The sequence below is a fragment of the Falco rusticolus genome, chromosome 4, assembly GCF_015220075.1.
Source record: "Falco rusticolus isolate bFalRus1 chromosome 4, bFalRus1.pri, whole genome shotgun sequence".
Taxonomy (NCBI): domain Eukaryota; kingdom Metazoa; phylum Chordata; class Aves; order Falconiformes; family Falconidae; genus Falco; species Falco rusticolus.
The window spans coordinates 107633345-107656165 of NC_051190.1; the positions used below are offsets into that span (position 1 = coordinate 107633345).

Sequence of the window (22821 nt, forward strand, 5' to 3'; positions counted from 1 at the left end):
CATACTGTATGCAGAAGTACAGTCATCTATATAATGCTACATTATGTAGTAAAATAACACACTATACTGGTAAATAAATTGGTTTTAGCTAGGCCTGTACTTTGAGTTGGCAAAAGTTTTGCATCGTAGTAGTGAAGACTTGAAAAATAACTTTGAAAGGAAGGGGATGTTTGCGTCTTGTCTTTGTACAGTAAGGCTTCTACCTCTGCATTTTGCAGCAACAGCTTCTTTTTAAGTTCAAAGAAATACGTATGTTAACACATCTTAAAGCTTATTTTTGGTGTTGATCAGTTTGTCAGAGTGCCCAAGTAGCCGGTTTACATTTTCATTTAGATCCTTAATGTGTAAAAACATTAAAGAAGTGTTTTTAGTGTGAGAACCCAAGGCTGCACTGCTGTGGAGCCAAGGCCATCTATGACTGGGGTACCAGCTGTATCTGTATGCCTGCCCACTGTCTTGTGCTGGTTCTGGCACTTGCTGGGTGTCTCTGCTGTGAGCTGTTTCCTGTTCTAAGTTGCCAGAGAATTTGCACAGCAAAGGGAATGCTTTTCTTTTAGCCTGGCTCGCTGGAAGAGGTCCAGAAGGAAAGAAGTAGAAGCCAACAGTTAGGTCAGATTAAGGTTGCTGTGGAGTTGCAGGCTCGGATTTCAGTTCAAATGCCTTTTAGCTGGGGGTGCAGCCAAAGAAGTGGTCTCCTCCTCCCCTCTTGCTTCGTTTTTGCCGTTGTTGTGTCTTAACGCTAGCACAGGTGTTTATGTAACTCAGAATGAGCTTGGATCAGAAGTGGTTGTGTCTGAAAAGTACTACAAAATGTTTCTCCTTTGAAACATAGGATTGATTTACTGGCACAGTGATATTAACAGCTGTTGTGGTACGATAGAGAGGGAGGTGGTATATTTACCCTTTTCCTGTTCACACCAGAAATATTCTATTCCATTGTCTTTACTACTGCGGAAAAGTGGAAGTTGGGGTCCCCAACTAAACTGAAGGGGTAGAGGGAGTTCTTGGAGGATAAAGGAAAAGGATTGACTTGCGACTTTTTTGGGGGGAATTTGCAGTAGGAAGCATAGCTGATAAGTTAAGCATAGGAACAGTATCTGGTGTGATGGAACCAGATTGTAAGGTATAGTTTCATGAAATAATTTTGGAGTGAACTGATGGCTTAGTGCCTCTTGGAAGAGGCTAAGCATCCTCAGTCTCTGTTTCCTTTTCTGCATCCACTGATCCTGAGGTGGATCTGGTGCTAGCATAGTGAGCTGATCCAGTTCTCTGCAATAGCAGAGCATAACTGGGTGAAAAACTTTTCACTTTATGTTAATCTTTCTGCCAAATCTTGTTGAGCCAGTTTAATTTGAACTGACAAGTGTTAGAACTTGTGTAGTTGGTGTAGTAAAAGGTGGGGAGCAATCACTCTTTGGCTTTCAGTAATGATGTGTTAACTTGGTTCTTTCACAGCAAAATCATTTGGAGGGCTGAACTCTAGTTTTGACTTTACTTGCTGGGCAGACTATGTGCCACGTTTATAGTTCGGTTCTTGTAATTTTCTCATTCCCTTACCAAGTGTCCAGTTTGAGTACTTGTCACTCACAGCTGCAGTTTAAATGTGCATTAAACATGAAAATCATTACATTGAAAACTTTGATGCTATCTATCGCAAATTAATAGGTTTTGACATACTGGACATCTTTCATTTAGTCAGTTTGGAATATCTGAAGTAGGGAAAAGCTTATGAACATTTCAGAGTATGTCAGTATAGAGGGGATGAGTAGCACTGAACTGGTCCGAGTAGTTAGTTCTTACTGGCTGGGCAAAGCATGGCACATAGCTAGAACCATTCAGGAAAGTAGAAGATTAGAGGGGGTAGAGTTCTGCAGTGCCCATGGTGCTTCTGTTGTATTTTAGTTCTTGTAAATACCTTTGTAAAACACCCGTCAAACTGGAACACATCTTTGCTAGCGTCAGTAATGAGAAATGGCATTGCATGTGGACTGTCCTCCTGAACAGAAAACTGAATTCTTGCTTGTTCAGGGAGCATCGTATCTTTCTGTGCGCTGAGTGAATCCATAATTCCTAGGTTGTGACAAAATGCTCTAGGACCAAAAGGGTGCATCTGAAGCCTGGGTGTGCAAAGCACATTGGGGTTGTAGCTGCTCTATAATCTTAATGTTCTTCTGTGCATGCAGTGTGTGCTTAAGGGCCTGCTTTGGTGCAGACAAGCAGGTTTGTAGTCATTCATATTCCTGTTGTAGTTAAATTGACAAAATATTTTTCTGAGAAAATAAATAATGTGAATTTTCTATCAAGGGCTGATTTCCCTCCTTGTAGTATAACCCTGTTAACTATGCTATAAGGCTGTTTGTAAACTTACATCTTGAGCCTTTAAGGCTTTAGAGCAGAAGGATGATGGAATTTTTTCCTGTTGGATAATCAGTTTGCAGAAAACTCCATCTTCAAATAATTTGGTTTCTTGCTTGCATCTGAAAGGAATTGGGTAGTGTTCTGAAATTATTTTTTGTGTTCTCACAGTGTGGCTGGTAGTAGCAACACTGGTCATGAAGCTTCACATAGTCAGGCAAGGCTACTGAAAGTTGACTAGCTTAGGTCTAGACTTAAATTTTTAAAGCTGCTTACAATAAGTACTTCAGCTTTTTTCCAGTGAATGGTCTGTTAGCAGCAAGTACTTCTTCAAGGAAATGGAAAGGTGCTATTGAAATTCATTGTCCCATGCTGTAGCTGTAGGAAGATTCTCATACCAAAGTGTACTATAATTTGACTCTATTTCTGTTTAATTTTTTCAGTCTGCAAACATGGAGACCCAGTGTGCAGGTGCCTCTGAGGACAGTACCCGTTTGTCAACAACTAGTCAAGGATATGTTTTACCAGAAGGAAAAATCATGCCAAACACAGTCTTTGTTGGTGGAATTGATATAAGGGTATTATATTTATGTATATATTTATATAAGGTACTTTGAGTTGTTGAAGATGGATATAGGGCACTTACAGTGGGAAGGAAATGGGATTTTAACTTTTTTTTTAATGAATGTGTTTATTAATCTTAAGGTATTACAGTGTCAGGAGAGAATTTTGGAGCAGGTGAGTAACTTTAGTTCTTATGGTAGTAGAAGGTGGGTTTAAAAAGTGGTACTGGCTGCTTTAAATCTGTTCCGAACAGTTGAATGTGTTTGAAGAAGTTTAAGACTTTGTTTGTTTTAGATGAATGAAGCAGATATTCGGAGTTTCTTTGAACGATACGGTACTGTGAAAGAGGTGAAAATAATCACTGACAGAACTGGTGTTTCCAAAGGGTGAGTAGAACACAAGTAGTTAAGTTGCTGCTCATGTGGACATCATTTTATCATAGATGATATGAGCCGCTACTTAGCAACACACTTGGCGTGCTTAAGCCTTAACACTAGCTACAGTTTTCTGTTGTGTTGAATTAACACTGTGAAATCTGTAAATCTAGATTGCCCCTAAATCTGTGTAATCTTATAAAGAATAACCTGATTTTTTTTTTTTCTGGCTTTAGCCTATCCCTTTGGGGAAAAGAGGGCTTTTGTCACTTAAGCAGTGGAAACAGAGCTTGAAACTTGTGTGATACTTAGGCAGACAGTTGTGTCATAGGAGTTTTGTTATGGCTACAGTAGTAAACAATCTGTAGAGACTTCAGGGTGGTTAAGAGAAGGGATAGATAGTTTGCTCAGGGCAGTGGGTCTGCACTCTTCTGGCACTTGGGGATAAGTTATAGAGAAAACCAGCAAACTTGTTTGGGTGAAGAGTGAAACTAAGTGAACAAAGTTGAAGCAAGGGAAATTCCTGTTTTATACATAGAAGAATTCTGAATTTTGCCGTGAGATAAATAAGGATGTGTAGGACCTTAGCCTGTTGAGTTCTGAGGAAGCTTTTCCAGTTTTGAAGTTACCCCTGCTTTGAGAAGGACATTTCACCCTTTGGAGGTTCCTTCCAGCCCATTTATTTTCTAAGATTATATGAGCAGATCCTAAAAAGTTGCGTTTTTTCCTTAGGCATAGATAGTAATGCATGAGCTAAAATCTGTTTTATTTCCTTATATCCCTTGCTAGTCTTTATGGTGAATTATGATATGCAGTTGGTCAGTGTATGTTCTGGGTGCTGGTAATGGATTGGCATACTCCATTAACTGACACAACTGTTCCTACAATGCTTTGAAACTGTCTTAATTGTATAAACTAGATGAACTAGGGGACAGTGAAATAATTGGAAATCCCCTTCAAGGATCACTTCCCCGCTGGTGTTGCTGTCCATGTAATGCCTGCTTTCGTCCAGATCTCCATAGGAAATACAAAATTTGATGACAGTTCGTATCTTAAAACTTTTCTGAGTTAGTAATATCAACAGTAGTGCTTATTTTGAATAGCTGAAATGGAAAAATAGCCCTTACTTTTCCATATTATAGTAGAACCTGGCATTCAGTTTCTTTCACCTGGCCCAGTAAGTACATGCTGCTAGTTAGCAGTAAATACATTTTCATGCAGAATTACAAACTGATGTCCTACTTGGTACTTTTGGCATGCAGTGTATTGTACCTGGTGTATATGCTGTTAACTGGTCTTGTTCAAAATAATATAGCTAACTAATCAAAATCTGATTATTGAATAACCAGTTTTTTTTCTTTTTAGGTATGGGTTTGTATCTTTCCTGGACAACGTGGATGTTCAAAAAATAGTGGAAGTAAGCTCTTTGTCTAAGTTACTTCAGGAAGTTGATAAGTGAAGGCTGGAGATATGTTCAGGGGAAAAGGTCATGTACCCTGTAGAGTAAATTGGGATGGGGAAGTTAGGGCTGTCCAAAAAGTAAACTTACACAAAGATTCTACCACCAGAGATTTTAGGAAGTTTACTTACGTAAGAAACAAAATTTGTTTTAGCCTTGATGTGCTTGAACATCTCATGCCACTGTATTTCTGGTTGTTTACATACATTTATGTGCCTGAAAGCCTCACGTGTTTGGCTGCTTGCTTTCTGTATTGGATGATTTTCATAGAACCCTTGTGCTTATGGCAGATACATAGACCTGTCAGCATTATTATTGGGAATAACAGTAACATGGAAAACTTCGTTTTCCCTCTTTCTCCCAAAATTGAGTGTGATAACTACAGAGATAACATGCATTGAATTATTTCCCTCTCTGAAGTCTTTGCCTCAGAAAACTCCAGAAAATTTCTGGAGGATGAACAGTCTCATTTGCTTCTGAAGCTCTCAAATAGGGAAGTAGATCTGAAAGACAAATCCAGATAAATGTGCCAGACACAAATTTAACGTTCTGTGGTTTGTTCAGATGCATTTACTAGATGCCCAGCTCCTTAAGGGGGAAGAGAAAGTGAACAAGTGGAGAGCAGTAAAACTCCTAACAGGAGAGTCTTGATTCTCACCAAAAGACTTCAAAAGCTTGCTGTTCGTTAACTCACATGGTATGCCGACAAGACTACAGTTGTATTGAGTGACAGACTTTGAGAATACTTTTTTTAATCATGGGTTACACTTATTATACTACATCAGTGTGGAGTGCTTGTTTGAGGCAACAGTCTCTCTAGAGACCTCTTGAGTAACACTGTCATTTGAGCCATGTGGGTTGCAGATTTTCTGTGCGCATTTTTTTTTAAACTAAAAGCCTTCAGTGTATCTCTAATGTAGTACTTACTGACGTGGCTTTGTATGCCAGAGGTCTTGGAAGACCCAGAGGGTATATGGTGGATTTTCTTTTCAGTGCAAACTTAAGGTATGCAGGTGGTGCAAACTACTGCTTTGTCAGGAAGGAGCATGTCCAGATTGACATCATCTTACAAAGCTGTTCTCTTCTGGAGGGGATGGAAAAAGGGCAAGAATGAATATCTGCATTTTAGAGCTAAAGTTGTAAGCAGAGAACCTCGTTACACCATTTCAGGCATTATCTGTATGGAGTGGTTACAGTTTATCTAAGTGAGCAAGATGCAGCCTCTCCATGGTTAGAAACATTCTAGATGCCTGTGTTTATCTGCCTATCTGTGTAGCTTTGTGTGGACTGAAAGTATTTTTCTTCTGATTTAGGTCTGATTCCATTTTTAACTGCACTCTGGTGCACTGGGGACCTGTTTGCAGTTCAGAACAGAAAGCCACCTTCTTCTTTGAGAGGCCTGTCTTCCAGAGCACTCAGTGCTTGGGTGGAAAAGGTGGTTGCGTGGCTCTGGGGCACAACAGCATTGCAAGATCAATTACAAAAACCCCCACCCACCTGTAAAACTAGTTCAGGGTATTTCACCTTTTTCCCACCCACATCTTACTTTATCAGTGTGAGGAGATGATAACATAGCACGGTTTTTTGTGTCACTATTTTCTGCTTATTTTTACAATTGGCGATAAAGTTGCTGTTTTCTGCTCAAAGCACTTCAGCAGAAATGGGAGAGAAAGTTTAGCAAGTTGTCTGTTAAATTGCAGTTGGCATATTGTCTTCTGGAGCAGGCAAGTCCTTAGTGTTGCATGAGATAGACTATGTATCTGCATCTAATACTGATTTTAATACTTCATACTACATTTGTGTTAATCAGAGTGAAACAAATCTTTCACTTCTGATGTATAAAGCATTTGTAAACCTTAATGTAGCTCTCTGAACTGTAACAGAGTACCTATTTTAGCTACTATCGTGTGCTATGCACATCTTCATAGATAGGCGAACATGTTTCTTGTTGGCATCTGTAAGGTCATACCCAAAGGTGGATTCTCTTTTGGGAGTTCTGCATGGAAGAGTTACCAAGTACCTGCATAAACATAAATCTACTTCAATCCATGTGTTAAAGCAACTTTCTGTATTCCAGACTTAAACTGTAGTCTGTAGAGGCCCAACAGTTACGGGCCCTCTTTGACAGTCAGTCTGAATAGACCTTGAAGTGTAAGGCTGTTGTGTTGCCATTTCAGCCTACATCCATTGGAGAATGTTCATGCAGTTTCACTGAAGAGCACGATTCAACTTCTGCAGGGAGGGAGGGTGCTTAAAATTCTTCCTGTGCTTTTGTTATAGCCCCAGATACTGTGCTGGCAAAGTGGTATGATTTTTTTTTAATTGCAGGTCTGAAATCGTGCCTTTTGTGTGAGCTAGCATTTGGGTGGCACTTTCAGAATGAGAAGTTAATGTGTCTCGGGCATTGCTAACTACTGAGGGAGTGCTTCCAGCTGTTCTGCAAGTCTTTCAGATCCTCCTCACATGCATGGTTCTATGTATTTGAGGAACATGTGATACTTCAGTTTCACTTTCTTGATTAGTCTGTGTGCTGCGTAGATGCATTGCCCAGAAAAGTTGAGAAATACCTTGTTTGTTGGATGTTTGGAAGGAATGCATGTGAAAATTCCTCTAGAGAGAGTACAGTAACATGCAGGTAAACAGTAGTGCTTAGGCAGCCTTGCATTTCCTTTAATATTAGGTGGACAGCTTCTAACATGTTACGTGAAGCCTGTTAGAAAGTTTTTGTGGGGAGGAAGGTAAGTGGCAGTGTAAATAGGGTTTCAAGGGAAGCTAGGCTACAGTCTCTCTACATCAGTATCCTTACAGAGGCAAAAACAGCTCAGATATGTATGTATGAAACCAGAAGGCTGACAGTCCCTAACACATAGTTGCAAACTGCTAGTAGGGCATGTTGCTTTTAAGACAAGTGATATATAATAGCTTTTGAGAGTTGATGAGTAGGTAAGTGGGTGTGCTGGGAGCATGGCAGGAAACTAAAGGTAAAAGTTGTAAGGTGTTCAAGTGGGAGAGGACAATGGAGGCTGCTGAGTATGTGAGTTGATGACACAGTGGTGTAGAAGCAAGAGTACAGTCTCCTCAATATCAAACTATCCACCTTACTGATTGCCAGTCCTTACAGAATGAACCTGTCTTTCAGTCACAAATCAACTTCCATGGCAAAAAGCTGAAACTGGGGCCAGCGATTAGAAAGCAACAGAACTTCTGTAAGTATATATAAACAAAATTTGTTCAAATTAGAAGTATGTATTGCAAATCTATTTCTTAAATATTTGCAAGGATGTGAATATATAATTATCTGATGTAATATGTATATTACAATTAAACATAAATTCTGAGTTTTATGACCTCACTACTTGCATGCTGTACAGTTGTGATAACAGAATTCAGGTTGGTATCAATACAGTTAATGTTGACTTAAGTTTAAGAGTCAAAACACTTAATCTGAATTCAAGGTGCGAAAAACCTTATTAATGAAGTACACATGATAATGTTGTAATACTTTGCTTTAAAACAAGGTTCTTACGTGCATCCCAGACCATTAGTGATCAATCCTCCTGCACCGCAGTTCCATAGTGTATGGAGTAGTCAAAATACAGAGACGTATGTGCAACCTCCAGCTATAATGAGCCCAGTAACACAGTATGTTCAGGTAAGGCTGTTAATGCCACTGATTTTTTGAATCATAATTGAATATCTTCGAAGGTGCAAGCACACACAACATGAGGAGTATGTGTTGAGATTCCAGTCTTACCTTACAGCTTCATGTGACTTCAAAGAAATGTCAACAACCTTGAAAACATACTCAGTGATGTGATCCCTTTATAAGGGGAGATCCTTTTTTATTTTGAGAATGAGAAAACTTGAAGGTGGAGCTAAGATCTAATTACGTAACAGTTCTTAAGTGATCTTGTTACTTGTCACAGATGCACTTCACAAATCAAATGCAGTTGGGTACTTGATGTACTGCTGCCTTGCCTCAGAATGAACCACAAACTATAAAATGTGGGTTTTTTTAAAATAAGTATGGAACCAGAAGTTGGCTGTGGTACTGTTCTTCCCTGTCCCCGGCCAAACAAATTCTTGTTTCTGAACTGCTGTTGAGTCTCTGTAAGAACACTGTTCCAGCATCTGCTGTTAACAACTGTGGCCAGCACAGTATGCCTGCAGGACATCACTTTATTGGTACTTCAGATGAGCATTCTTACTGAGGGGTACACAGAGTACTTACGGCCTTGAGAGAGTCCTGTACTGTTAATAGAAGGGTTTCCAGATTATGGTCTCTTCCTGTATTAACCATATATGATATGGCAATACAACAGGGCAGTATTAATTGCACGCTGATTCTAGTTTGTATGTTTTATTAAGCAAATGAAGATGAGCCAACTGCAGTGACTCGCAGAAATTGTGGTTTTTTGGTTTTGGGTTTGTTTTTTTTTCCTAAGGCAGAGAGCTTTATAGGGGTACTCCTGCGGACTGTCTTAAGTTTATTGGGAGTGTAGGAGGAACTAACCCACTTAAATGCTGGAATGTGCCTTAATTCTCTGAAGCTGAGAAGATTCCAGGTTAACATGGTGTCAAAGTACTTGCAGTGAAGAATTGCTGGGAAGTTGTCTTGAATTTTAGTACTTAGCTTGCCTTTGGCTCCAAGACACTGATCTTCAGGCTGTAGTCAGTTTCTTTCACGGTAGCTGGTCTGTTTCAGGTCTGCTTTAGAAAGTTTATGGAATGAGTTGTACTTCTGAACTGACTTAAAAGATCAGCTGCAAGCAGATGTGGGACTTATAAATACATAATACACTTTAGAATTCTACTTTTTAGAAAATATTTTTGGTACCTGTAGTGCTGAAGCCCCATGGGAGATCTATAAAGGTTGTTTTTAAATAATGAAGCTAGTGTGAAACAGGAATTGAAGTTAACAGTGTAACTACGTACTTCTAAAAATGTGCTCCAGGTTTTACAAATACCATACTTTTATCTTGCTTCAAACTTGCATTTTTAGAAAAGGCTTTATTTGCAGACATATCCATACAGTTCTCCAGCTTTATTGGTACAGCAGCAAGTTCCTGTAGGATATCAGCCAGCCTACAACTATCAGGTAAGTAATTTTTCAGTAGCAGCAGAAAGGCTGTTTGATACATGATGAAACTTGAATGGAATGAAGAGTGTTGACTGGAGTCTGATCTTTCTGTATCCTCTTTCTGTGAATCCTGTTTTCCTTAAGTTCCTGTTCCACAGGAAATAGTAAAAATGAAATTAATGATATTTTTTTTGTTCTAATTCAATGGAAACGGTTGAATAACGTGGTACTTTCAGCTTGATCTTTTTTCTTAAATATGCACTGATAAAACAACTTTCAAATAAGCAAAAAGAACATGGATCAGTGCTTTTTTCTCATGGGAAGGAGCTTTACATTCATACATACTATAGTGTGGGTAGTTAACATTACTTAAAACAGAATCACTTGAGTCTTACCAGACTGTGCAAATGTGGGATGTATATAGAGTGAGGATGTGCTCTTGAGCTCTAAAACTGTTTGGGAAGGCACTTGGCTGACAGTGGGTTTTGAACTCAAGTGAAATACGTGGGTAGGTCCTGGTACTGAAATTAAACTAGAAATAGTTCAGTAACTGGAAGTAACTAGAGGTCTGAGATGTTTTTTATGTGGCTGCTATGATTCCCATTATTTTCCCAATACTTGAATCTTACTTTTAAATTTTTTTAACTTGGAATGGGAAAAGGAAAGATGAAGTAAAGTGTCTTACAGTCTTAAAGAGCATTTAACTTGCCTGTGTTGGGAATGAATGAATAAAAGCTGGTTCTTGTCCAATTCTTAAGGTTCAACCACAATGGCTTGCTGGGGAGCAAAGAAATTATGTTATGCCTCCGGTAAGTCCACAGAGTTAAAATTTTCGAATGCTGTTTTAGTTAGCACACTGTTTTGATGGCTTCATACTTAAAAAATGTCAAACTGCTGTTTGACTGGATCTGTATGTAATCTGGTCTATACAAATCTGTAGCTGCTGACAGCAGGTAATTGTTCAGGATTTCTCACTGGCGTTGTAAGTCAGTACTATTACATTATGGTGCTATTTTAGGAGCTACCTGGCAGAACAGAACTACCTGCTTTATGGTGTTACTCCATACATCCTGGTCATGGAATTCTGGAACCTTAACCTGAACAGAATTCTTTTCTCAAGAAAAGATGAGGGGAAAAATTAAGTGGTGGCCTGATGCACAATCCTGATTTAAGCAGGTCCAAGTTCTTCTAAAATCTGAAAAGTCTCAAAATATCCTCTGTGCATATGGATTTTTTTTAGCCCCTTTTAAATTGATTTCCCAGGCCACTACAGACTGTAGATGGTGCTGATGGCTTCTAAATAAATTACTTGCTTCCTGTGACTTTAGAATCACAGAATCAGTTAGGTTGGAAAAGACCTCTGAAATGATCATGCTTGTCTGTTACCCAGGACTACCAAGTCCACCACTAAACCGTGCCCCTAAGTACCACATCTACATGGGTTTGTTTTAAACACCTCCAGGGATGGTGACTCACACTTCCCTCAGCAGCCTGTTCCAGTGCTTGACCATCCTTTCAATCAATTTTTTCCTAATATCCAATCTAAGACTGGAAGCCATTTCCTCTTGTCCTATTGCTAGTTACCTGGGAGGCATACCCCCACCTGTCTACAACTTCCTTTCAAGTAGTTGTAAAGAGCAATAATGTCCCCCCTGAGTCTTCTCCAGACTAAACAACCCCAGTTCCCTCAGCCGCTCCTCACAGGACTTGTGCTCTAGACCCTTCACCAGCTTCATTGCCCTTTGGACATGCTCCAGCATCTCGATGTCTGTCTTGTAGTGAGGGGCCCAAAACTGAACACAGAATTCGAGGTGTGGCCTCACCAGTGCCGAGTACCGGGGGGATGATCGCCACCCTAGTCCTGCTGGCCACACTGTTTTGGATACAAGCCAGGATGCTGTTGGCCTTGGCCACCTGGGCACACTGCTGGCTCATGTTCAGTGAGCTGTCATCCAGGTCCCTTTCCCAAGCCTGCAGCATTGTGTGGGGTTGTTGTGACCCAGGTGGAGGACCCAGCACTTTGCCTTCTTGAACCTCATACAGTTGGCCTTGGCCCATTGATCCTGCCTGTCCAGATGCCTCTGTAGACCCTTCTTACGCTCAAGCAGATCAACACTCCCCCACAACTTGGTGTTGTCTGCAGACCTACTGAGGGTGCACTCAATCCCCTTGTCCAGATCATTGATAAAGATACTGAACAGAACTGGCCCCAGCACTGAGCCCTGGGGGGCACCACTTGTGACCAGCTGCACACTGGATGTAACTCCATTCAGTACCACTCTTTGGGCTCAGCCAGCCCGACAGCTTTTTACCTACCGTAGAGTACACGTATCCAAGCCATGAGCCACCAGTTTCTCCAGGAGAATGCTGTGGGATGATGGTGTCAAAGGCTTTACTAAGGTCCAGGTAGACAACATCCACAGCCTCTCCCTCATCCACTAGGCATGTCTCTGTTGTAGAAGGAGGTGCGGCTGGCAAGCAGGACCTGCCTTTCATAAACCCACACTGGCTGGGCCTGATCCCCTGGTTGATTCTGCATGTGCTGTGTGATGGTGCTCAGGATGATCTGCTCCATAACCTCTCTGGCACCGAGGTCAGGCTGACACGCCTGTAGTTCCCCAGGTCCTCCTTCTGGCCATTCTTGTAGGTAGATGGATGTCATGTTTGCTAACCTCCAGTCACCTGGACCTCCTCAGTTAGCCAGGACTGTTGATAAATGATGGAAAGCTGCTCAGTGATCGCTTCTGCCAGCTCCTGCAAATACTCTTGGGTGGGTCTCAGCTGGCCCCACCAACTTGTGTGTGTCTGAAGTGGAACAGCAGGTCACTAACGCTTTCTTCCTGGACTGTGGGGACTTCATTCCTCTCCTTGCCCCCTTCTTCCAGCTCAGAGGGCTGGATATACCCGGAGGGAAGCTGGTCTAGCTATTAAAGACTGAGGTAAAGAAGGTATTAATTGCCACAGCCTTTTCCTCGTCCTCTGTGGCAATGTTCCCCTCCCACATCCAGTAAAGGATGGAGATTATCCTTAGCCCTCCTTTTATTTCTAATGTATTTGTAAAAACATTCTTTGTTACAGCAGTGGCCAGCCTGAGTTCTAGCTCAGGTTTCCCCTTTGTAATCTTCTCACGGTATAACCTCATGACATCATTATAGCCCTCCTGAGATGCCTGGCCCTTCTTCCAAGAGTGGTAAACTCTCCTTTTTCCTCCAAGTTCCCACCAAAGCTCTCTGTTCAACCAGGCTGATGGTCTTCCCCGATACCTTGTCTTTGGGCGTGTGGGGACAGCCTGATCCTGCGCCTTAAGATTTCCTTCCTGAGGAATGTCCAGCCTTCCTGCACTCCTTTGCCCTTCAGGACTGTGTCCTTCTGAGGGACTTTGCCAACCAATCTCCTAAACAGGCCATAGTCTGCCCTCTGGAAGGCCAAGGCAGCAGCTCTGCTGACCCCTCTCCTTCTCCAAGAACTGAAAACTCTGTTATTTTGTGATCACTATGCCCAGGACGGCCTCCAGCCAGCACATCACCCACCAGTCCTTCTCTGTTCGCAAACAACAGGTCCAGCGGGGCACCTTTCCTAGTTGGCTTACCAACCAGCTGTGTCAGGAAGGTATCTTCCACACATTCCAGGAACCTCGTAGGCTGTTTCCTCTCTGCTGTACTGTATTTCTAGCAGTCGTGTGGTAAGTTGAAGTCCCCCATAAGAGGAAGGGCTGGCGATTGGGAGATTCTCCCAGCTGCTCGTAGAATGTTTCATCTGCCTCTTCATCCTGGTTGGGCAGTCTGTAACAGGCTCCCAGGAGGATATCTGCCTTGTTGGCTTTCCTGCTGAGTCTTATCTAGAAACACTCAACCTGATCATCACCATCATTAAGCTCTGGACAGTTAAAACACTCCCTTACGGAACTACCTCACCTCCTCTCCTTCCCTGCCCATCTCTTCTGAAAAGTTCAGGGCCATCCACTGCAGCACTCCAGTAACTCAAGTTATCCCACCATGATGGTGACTGTGTCATAGTCTCCTTGCTGCATGATGGCTTCCAGTTCTTCCTGTTTGTTGCCCATGCTTCGGTTGTTGGTGTAGATGCACCAACACTTCCATGCCGCCCCAGGCGCATCTGTAACACACTTGGTTTTATTCCCTTACCTTTTTGAATCTAGCTTAAAGGTTTCTCACTGAACCCTGCTAACACCTGACCTAGAGTCCTTTTCCCTCTTTGAAACAGGAGAACCCTCTCTTCCAGCAGGCTTGGTGCTGTGTAAACTGACCCATGATAAAAAAACCCCCAAAATTCAGTCACTTTGCAGGTGATATCCACAAAACAGGAAAAGAAATCCTGTGCATTTCTTTAACAGTGTTGGAACTTTGTGTCTTAGGCATTTTTGTGTTCTTTGGGTATAATACTGTATTTATTTAGTACAGTTTCTCTTTTAAGTGTCTAAAAGCTGTAATATGTAATTTTCTTAATGATACTCTTTTCAGTCCAGTTCCCAGCAGATGTGTGTAGAATGTGTGGAAGGTAAAATGGAGAAAAATGAAGAAAGTGGAACTTTCTGCATATGTATTTCTGCCTGCATGCATCTGCAAATTCAGTCTCTGATCATATTAGAATACTTCATTCCTTCTCGCTTCCAGTCATGTGTAAACTAAGCTTTGCTTTCTGCTTCTCAGCAGAGAAGCAGCATCTTTTTTTTTTAATGGGAACTCTTGTATTTCTGTTACTGAAAACTACCTTTGATTTAATGGGGGCAGAAACAGACTTGAGAGATTTCACAAGTCACTGGAATACGCCGATGACCCTGTTGGCTTGAAATAACTTCTATTGAGTAACATCCATGAATAATATGATACAGCTGTAGTATATCGCTTAACAATTAAATGGTGGCAAGCCAAAGAGTTGCTAGAGTAGGTGTGCCTGGTGGTTTTCATTAGTTGTTTTAAGATTGACTATAGGAGCAGGCAAGTCAGTTCTAGAACTATCTCAGTTAAGCAAGTCACCAAGTATCTTTCCTTACGCAGACTTAAAAGAGGGCACATAAGGTAGAAGACTTCATCTTTCAGTCTGCTGCTTTATACCTGCCTGTTGGGGTGGATAATCACAATTTCCATTTGTAAATGTGGTTTATGCCCCAGTTGTGACAAGGTCAGATATGATACCCCTTTTGATGGTTAGGGATGGTGCTTGGAAGGAATAGTCGGCTAACATTTTAGGCTTCTGTATCTTGCAATATAATCAGCTTGAAATTACAGTTCCGGTGTTGAAGGGCTTTTTGAGGTGTTGGTGTACCTTGTGGTGTGTATAATCAAAAATAACATCTTTAAGAATGATGTTGCAAGAAACTGAAAACTACTGTCAAGTCTGTGTAAATCTGACTACTTTGGGGAGGGATGATGACACACACAAAAAAAAAACCCCAACCCCCAAACCCACCATCTTGCCCCTGAAAAGGTAGAATGCTTAACTGCAATTCAGAACCTGGTAAAATTGGCTGTTAACAGCTGCCAGTCCTCTCTGGAAGCATCTGGAAGGATGTTTCCTTAAAGAGTAACTGCTTTATCAGTTTCTTAGCTATTGTAATGAAATTCTACACTGGGTTGCCAATTGCAACACTGCACTGTAAGCAGAGGGAGGCAGGGAGAGTTTTTTAAAAAAGCGTAAGAAGCTTTGTGCTTTTCTAGACCTATATAAATCTTGGAAAAATTTTATTAGCATAAAGGCAACTTCAAACAAGAAAAGGAACTGTGTAGAGAAAAGCAACTTCTTGAAAGGGTAGTGGTGGTAGATGTTTTGTTTTCCCTTCTTTCACTTGACTGTAGTGCTTAACCTCTTGAAATTAGCTGCTGGTTGTCGTGAATTCTCAGCAAACACCTTCATTACTTAATATGCTTGATGGCAAAACTCATACATGGAGGAACTGGGTTGAGGAGCTAACTGTCAAGTGGAAAGCGGGGGGGAAAAAAAGGACATTTTAGAATATATCCTTTTTGGAAGGAAGTAGAACTGTCTTGCTGTATATCCTGATCTATTTTATTATTTCCCCCACTCATGAAGCTTTTTGGAAAGTGTGAAGATAAAAGTTGGCATAGCTTATGAATAGGTGAGGACTAGTGACAGCAAACAGTGCATGTTTTCCCAGTGTTACTGAAACATTGCAATGTTTAATGAACTACACAGGTTTATAGTTCGGTAAGCTATCAATGTGCTGAGGATCCAGAATTCATACAGACAGAGTGTGCTGTTCCAGAGCCCTTGCGGTCATCTGCTGACAGTCCACAAAAGGTAAGTGCTTTCTCAGAACTTCGGTGTTTGTCATAAATCCCATTCCCAGAAATCTGCATATTAAGATTATGTGGCTTGGTGAAGAGGGCCTCTGACTAGTGTCCTAGAAATTAAGGTTATAGATGCTGCTTCAGCCAGCTGCTCAATCGACTGTATCTGATTTCTGTGTATCTTCAGAAGCCTCAGGTGTTTCCTTGAAACTATTAGTGCTTGTCCATAGTGCTGAGGGCCATATAAAGTCTGTGTTCTGATTCTGAAGTACAACAATGTTTTAAGTGACAAGGCTTCACTTAATCTGCTGAGAATTTGCAGGTACTAAAAAAGCAGGTCAGGTAGCACTGCTTCTATCCTTACGCAGATGTATCTCAAGCTTTGAACACCTGAATCATTACTCCCTTCACCTTCTTTTGTGGAAGGTGACCCCTTCTTTGGCCAACAATTGGCTCTGAATTCAGTTTTCTAAAGGAGACTTCCAGTTTTCATCTGTTGGTGTATTCCACAACTGTACCAGCGTGTCACTGGTTAGATGCTACAACTAAGGGTGATAAGTTACCGAGATTAAAAGATTATAAAAAAACAAACTAACAATGCTTAAGAAATGCAAGGCAGTTGAATGGCACCTTGAATGCAAAGTAAACCCTGTGACACGCACGTTGTTAGTAGTGGGCTGACTAAGAAAATCAGTGTTGTTAGCAGATGCACCTATAACTGTATTTCAGAAGTCTGTGGACAGGAGCATACAAACAGTAGTATCCTGTCTCTTTAATCCTGAGAACCGTCTGAGGAACACCTTTGTATCACAAGAAGACTATTTTAAGGTATGTAGTGAAGGCAAAACTAAATTCCTAAAACACAGGGGATTTTTGATTTGTTTACCTACAGGGTGCCATAAAGGTTAAGGGATTCATATCTGGAATGTCTTTTGAATTTTTTTCTTGTACATGCGCTGAGATGTATGGGTTTGGCTCTCATGGCTCAGTTGCTTTATGCTGGAAACTAATTCAGTGGATTTAATCAAGACTGCATGAAAAAGACTGCTGAACAGTCAGCTCACAGACACGTGGAGCATAAGGCTGGCTAATCATTTCTCAGAGCCAGAATGTTGGAAGGGGCAGTGTTTGGATCGTTTGGATATCCAAACAAATCCCTAGTTTGGATAGAAGATGTTGGGTTTGAGCCTTGATAGTCTTTATTCCAGTTAAGTACCCATTGTGGATAGTGGTTCTTCATGCTTTCTGTAAAATGTCTGTGCTTTAGCCAGAAGACTAGTCCAGGTTGATAGCTGGTAATCATATTTTTGCTCTGCATTCAGTCTTTGTAGACTGGCAGTTCCTGATTGTTCAGAGTGCTGTTTAATTTCTGTTGTTTATCAATGTTATATTTAAGACTTTGCTTCCTCCTTTAAAAAGGACAAGACACATGAACTAGGCATATGCACTCTGAAACAGCTTCAGTACTCCTGTATTTATCAGTTTTGGTGGGGTTGAATAGAGTACAGAATTTCTTGAGATGCTTTGAATGAAACTTCTGTTGCTGTAGTTACTGTCTAGGATGTTTTTTTCCTGTCTTTTCTTGTATCCTATTCCAGGAGAGGAAGGTGCATCACTTCAGAAAAGGAAGAACAGTACTCAAAAGTGTTTGATCAACGAAGACTTGAAAGTATCTAAATTCGTTAACTCGATGTTCTTACGGTTGAGTTTAGCACTATATATGCAGTAGAATATTTTTCAAAGTGTTGCTTCAAGTTGAAGTTCCTGTTCTACCTGCTTTAATACAGTTGTTTTTGCTTGAGTAGTTTGAAGTTTAAAGTTGTAAGAGTTGTCAGACTAGCAGGTTTTATTAATCACTTGCATGCTTCCCCTGATAACTAACTGGAATGTTAAGGAGTTGATATGGGGAAAACACTGTTGGTTTGTCTGTTTTGCCTGTGGATTTTCTTCTGAGCTTTACAGTTTGCATGTTGCATTTAGTTGCTTTAAAACCACAGTTGAAGTGACTTAATACTGACCAGTTAACTACTTCAATTTTTAAACTCCAAGAGGTAATTTGCTCAAGAGGTTGTCCTTTAAAACTGAGCTCTTAATCAGTGGAACAGAAGACATCAAGTTGTAACTCAGTTGAAGCCCTTTAAGTCCTGGTTGTCTCTAGACTACCTAATCAATGTGGCTATGTTCATTAACAAGAGTTTGTGCTTGCAGTCTTGAGCATTACTGCTAGTTTTGTGCAAGTAACAACGAGAATCCTGAAAGTCCTATATGTAATTTAAGATGCAAGGATGTAATTAGTTGTATTAGCTACTCAGTACAGTATGCTATTTTACTTGAAAAATTTTAGCAGTACCTGTGTGTTAAAATTGTGAGAACCTGCATTTAAAATGTGCCTATGTGATGCAAACTGTTGATCAAAGACTATCTGCAAGACTATTTTAATAATTATGTAGATTTTAGTTGTGTATTTTGAAACAATTGAAATAAATTTTTGACTTGGCTTCCTGAACTTTTAGTGACATGGTAATACAATAGTAGAGTTAATTTTAAGCTACGTTGGGAAAGACATACTGCATAAAAGACTCGTTGAAGCTATTGAAGACTTACTGCCCTATATGAGAATACTGGTTACTACAAACTTGTGGTAACAAACTTAATTTTATATAGTTATTAGCTGCAGTTTTGAAAGATTAGAACTGAGATTTTAGTCTTGTATGTTGGGTTCGACTCTGCCTTGATTCTACTCCCAACACCTCAGTCTCTCCAGACGACAACAAAGGATATTACGCTTCTCTTGAAAATGTATACATGAATTTGAATATGGTTGTGTGTTCTGCTTCAAATTTCCAGGGGGTTTAGAAGTGTAATGTAATGGCTAGGAAAAGACTTACCTGGAACTAGATATTACTGGAATGTATACAAGGGATCTGTGCTGCTATAGTTCTGGACTCTTAAGGGGGATATGGCTGTAGCATGAAACGTGTCCAAAGACTTGCTTCTCAGGGGTGTTCTGGGTAGATTTTATTAATGAAGAAAGTGGGCGGTGCAGGGGAGAGGGGGTGGAGAGGATGGATGGATGGAAGGAAATGATTACAGGTTTTGGAGCTACTTTATGCAGAATTGTGCCAGTGTTCTGATAGCATAAATCAACGTGAAAAAGCAAAGCTGTTAACCTTTCCTCTGCTTGGATTGTTCCATGTCACTGTAGATAGTGTTAAGTGTTCCCATAATATCAATTTGCCGTGTTTTTATCAGACTGCTGTTTTAAAGATGGTAAGCCTGACTATACTTAACCTCAGTGTTACTAGCTTCTTTATAATTTTTTAATCTTAGACAATTAAACTGTCTGGAGTTTGCTGAATATCAGGACACCTATTCCATTGCAGCTTTCAGTACCTAAACAGCCTCCTCAGGCTGTTAAAACTGTGGTGTCAGTTTACTGATAAAGGTAATTGTTTCTTTGCAAATGCAAATTTCATTTTGCCTTAATGTGTTTCTAGTTGGCTTGATTGCCCTGCCATGTACTTGAGGCTTTATGCTGCAGCTATAAGAAAACACAAAGTGCCTGTGTATAGTTTTCATTGAAAAGTCTCAACACCAAAAAAAGAGCTAAAACAGACGATGGCTACATGGAGTGCATATTTGATGTTTATTTGACCAAGTGTTCCCCATAGGACCATCTGGTGAGTGAGCTGATTGTGGTGATGCTGGATACGAAGTGTTCTTACAGGCAAGCGAGAAGGCTTGCCACAGTGAAACGCATAGCCCAGGCCTTATGACTGCCATTTATTTTCTCTTCCATTACATCATGTGGTGCTGGTTTTGTTAGCCATTTCTCACCCATAGGAAACTTTAATTTTTTTATTCCCATCTGGGAATTGTACATTTTGTGGCATATGCCAGTAAAAGTAACAAGTTATAACTAGGAACGTGAATTTTTTAACGTCCTTTTGAAGCACCCTATAAGCATAACACAAAACCAGTAGGTAAATCTCTTGTGTTCAGAAAGTTGAAACATCTGTTTAATACGGCTATAGCTGAAGGCGTTTCCAAAATAGGTGCATGATTGGAGCTTCTTGCAAATTTGTACTACTTCTATTATCACATCAAGTGGACCATGTTAACTGAGAACTAGTAGGCAGTAGTGAGTGTGTGTGGGTCTGCATTTGCTTGCACAGAGTATGTATATTCATGTATAAAAGCGTGCAAGTCTCCTTGAAATACTAAGACATGATTTTCTTTAAATAGTTCAGACAGGATAGAAAAAAGACAATGCTTGCATTTACTTGGTATTACAGAGCTATGCCAGTTGTTTCAGGGTTCTTACCCAAAGTGTCCTAGGGAGTTGCTTGGTTCTGTGGCCCTTTTTTTTTTTTTTTTTAATACAAGCTTTGCCACCTGACAGAATTACTCCTAGAATGAGACAGCCAGCCAGATGGTATTCTTGGATCTCCATTAGAATGATTGTCTGGCACAGACTCTAATTCCCTGTCAAAATGGAAATATTTTTGTTCTAGGTATGTGTGTTAAACAAAGATGCTAAATTCTGTTTTGCATGAAGGTGACCTGATCCTTGAATGCTACAGAGAAACAAAAGGATTTTTCCCTTAATTGTATTTCACAGGATTTTCTTTTGCATGCCTTAATGGAACCGATTTTTGTAAAGTCCTCTTAACACGTATACAGTCTGTATTCCTTGCAGGGATGCCTTGATGGACCAGTGTTTTAGGATAAATGTTATGCAATTCAAAAGCGTTAATGTCTGCCACTTAAATGTAGCTGAGAGAGGGTTTTTTTCTAAAAAAAAAAATAATAAAAAAATGCAGGCTATAAAGAGTAAGTATCATGGCTTCTTCAGATGAAACATGCACTTAAAAAAACGGCAAACCAAAACAATAACATCATGAAAACAAAAAAACCCAACTCCCACCACCCAAAAAACTACCGTAGTGGCTTTACAGCCTAGATAGATTCTTCAGACTCACTCCTTGAGTGTTCTGGCTTTAGCTGCTGTGAATAAAGTCGTTGGAGTGGGTTTGCGATTGTGTTTTTTCCCCAGTGGTGTGAACTTCTGAGACAAACAAGAAGGGCGGTTCATTCTTCTGGCTTAAGGATAGGAGGCTCTAGTAAGTGCAGTAATGAGGAGGGGGTTTATGTTCAAAAATGTCTAGAAATGTCACAGTAAAATAGGATGTTGGAGCTGAAACTAAGGCGGTATCTTTATCCAGACAGTAACTGCTCTAGCACTTGCAGCATAATTAAAATCACAAAAAACACTCTCAAACTCTGAGTACACTGACTGCAGCATGCATCTTTACTGGACAATCAGTATATTTCTGGTACAGTGGAATATTAGAGGTACTTCTTGGAGGGCAGTACTGTACCTGTGGGTCTGTGACACTCCTCCTTGGGCTGTGTGTAATCACGCCCTCTTAAGTTGGTAGCTGTTAACCTGTTCCTCTTGGTACTTTCGTAAGCTGGCTGTTCACGTTCCTTGGCAGTTCAAACAGTGCACTGGAGCCTGCATTCCTGTTCCCCTGCCCCGTTCAAGATGGGTCTGGCCTTGTCCTCCAGTGCTGGCTGGGCCAGATCCCCCAGTTGTCCTGCACGTGCTGTGTGCTGGCACTCAGGATGATCTGCTCCATAACCCCCGCTGGCACCAAGGTCGGGCTGACAGACCTGTAGTTCCCCAGGTCCTTCTTCTGGCCATTCGTGTGGATGGGTGTCACATTTGCAAATCTCCAGTCACCTGGGATCTCCTGGGTTAGCAGGACTGCTGATAAATTGTAGAGGAATGAAGCTGGTTAATTAGCATTGACAATATACAGCTGTGGGTGGGCTTCAGGGGCCGCCGGTTGGTGGATGTAGATAAGGTGCAGGTGAGGCTTATGAGAGCTGATGAAGAGGGAGAGAGGCAGAAGCAAGAGAAGAGAGACCGGGCTCTGGATGAGGAGAAGGCAGCAGAGGGACTGGCATGAAGAGTGTGCTGGTATGAGATGGTAGAGAACTTGTTTCAGCTTGATAGTTTGGAGAGTGCTGCGACAATAAGTGATGGAAAGCGGCTCATTGAGCACTTCTGCCAGCTCCCTCAGTACCCTTGGGTGATCCCAGCCAGCCCCACAGACCTGTGTGTGTCTGAAGTGGAACAGCAGGTCACTGGCCATTTCCCCTTGGTTTGTGGGGCTTCATTCTGCTGCCTGTCCCTGTCTTCCAGCTCGGGGGCTGGGTACCCCAAGAACGACTGGTCTTACTGTTACGGACTGAGGCAAAGCTGGCATCAAGTACCTCAGCCTTTCCCTCATCCTTTGTCACTATGTTGCCCCCACATCCAATATGGGATGGAGATTATCCTTAGCTCTCCTTTTGTGGCCAGTGTGTTTATAGAAACATTTTTTTTATTGTCTTTGATGGCAGCAACCACATGAAGTTCTAGTTGGGCCTTTGCCCTTCTAATTTTCTCCCTGCAAAGCTTTGACATACTGTTAAAGTGTCTTCCTTTCTTTTACACACCTACTAGCGTGGGAATCTCTGAAGGTAGTCTGTGGGAGAGAGAGACTTGTTACTGGGAGAAAATCCCCTTTGGACTTCTCGGGGTTTGTAGGGCGATGCCCCGACGTGCTGAGCAGCTGCCCTGCGATTTGCAGGTAGGTTTCTCTGCTACAGAGGATGTTTGCTCTGTAGCCGTTAGAGGGCTCTCACGCAGGTAAAGGATCATGCAAAGGG

The 22821-nt window shown here is 41.2% G+C and overlaps 1 protein-coding gene across 1 annotated transcript; it reads left to right on the top strand.

Annotated features, from left to right (window-relative positions):
• The first annotated feature begins 2879 nt into the window (after positions 1-2879).
• Positions 2880-17808, top strand: DAZL (deleted in azoospermia like). Its single transcript, XM_037386673.1, has 10 exons — positions 2880-2933; positions 3214-3305; positions 4659-4710; positions 7892-7958; positions 8271-8404; positions 9773-9850; positions 10591-10641; positions 16007-16111; positions 16831-16929; positions 17700-17808. The coding sequence occupies exons 1-10, from the start codon at positions 2895-2897 to the stop codon at positions 17751-17753; spliced, it is 771 nt and encodes a 256-aa protein (XP_037242570.1). The 5' UTR covers positions 2880-2894; the 3' UTR covers positions 17754-17808.
• The last annotated feature ends 5013 nt before the right edge of the window (positions 17809-22821 follow it).

Excerpts from the sequence above, each read along its gene's own strand:
- DAZL (XM_037386673.1), top strand. The coding sequence starts at position 2,895 with ATGCCAAACACAGTCTTTGTTGGTGGAATTGATATAAGG. Across the intron at positions 3,306-4,658 it reads AGAACTGGTGTTTCCAAAGG|GTATGGGTTTGTATCTTTCC; the intron begins GTGAGTAGAACA and ends TTTTCTTTTTAG. Across the intron at positions 10,642-16,006 it reads GAAATTATGTTATGCCTCCG|GTTTATAGTTCGGTAAGCTA; the intron begins GTAAGTCCACAG and ends TGAACTACACAG.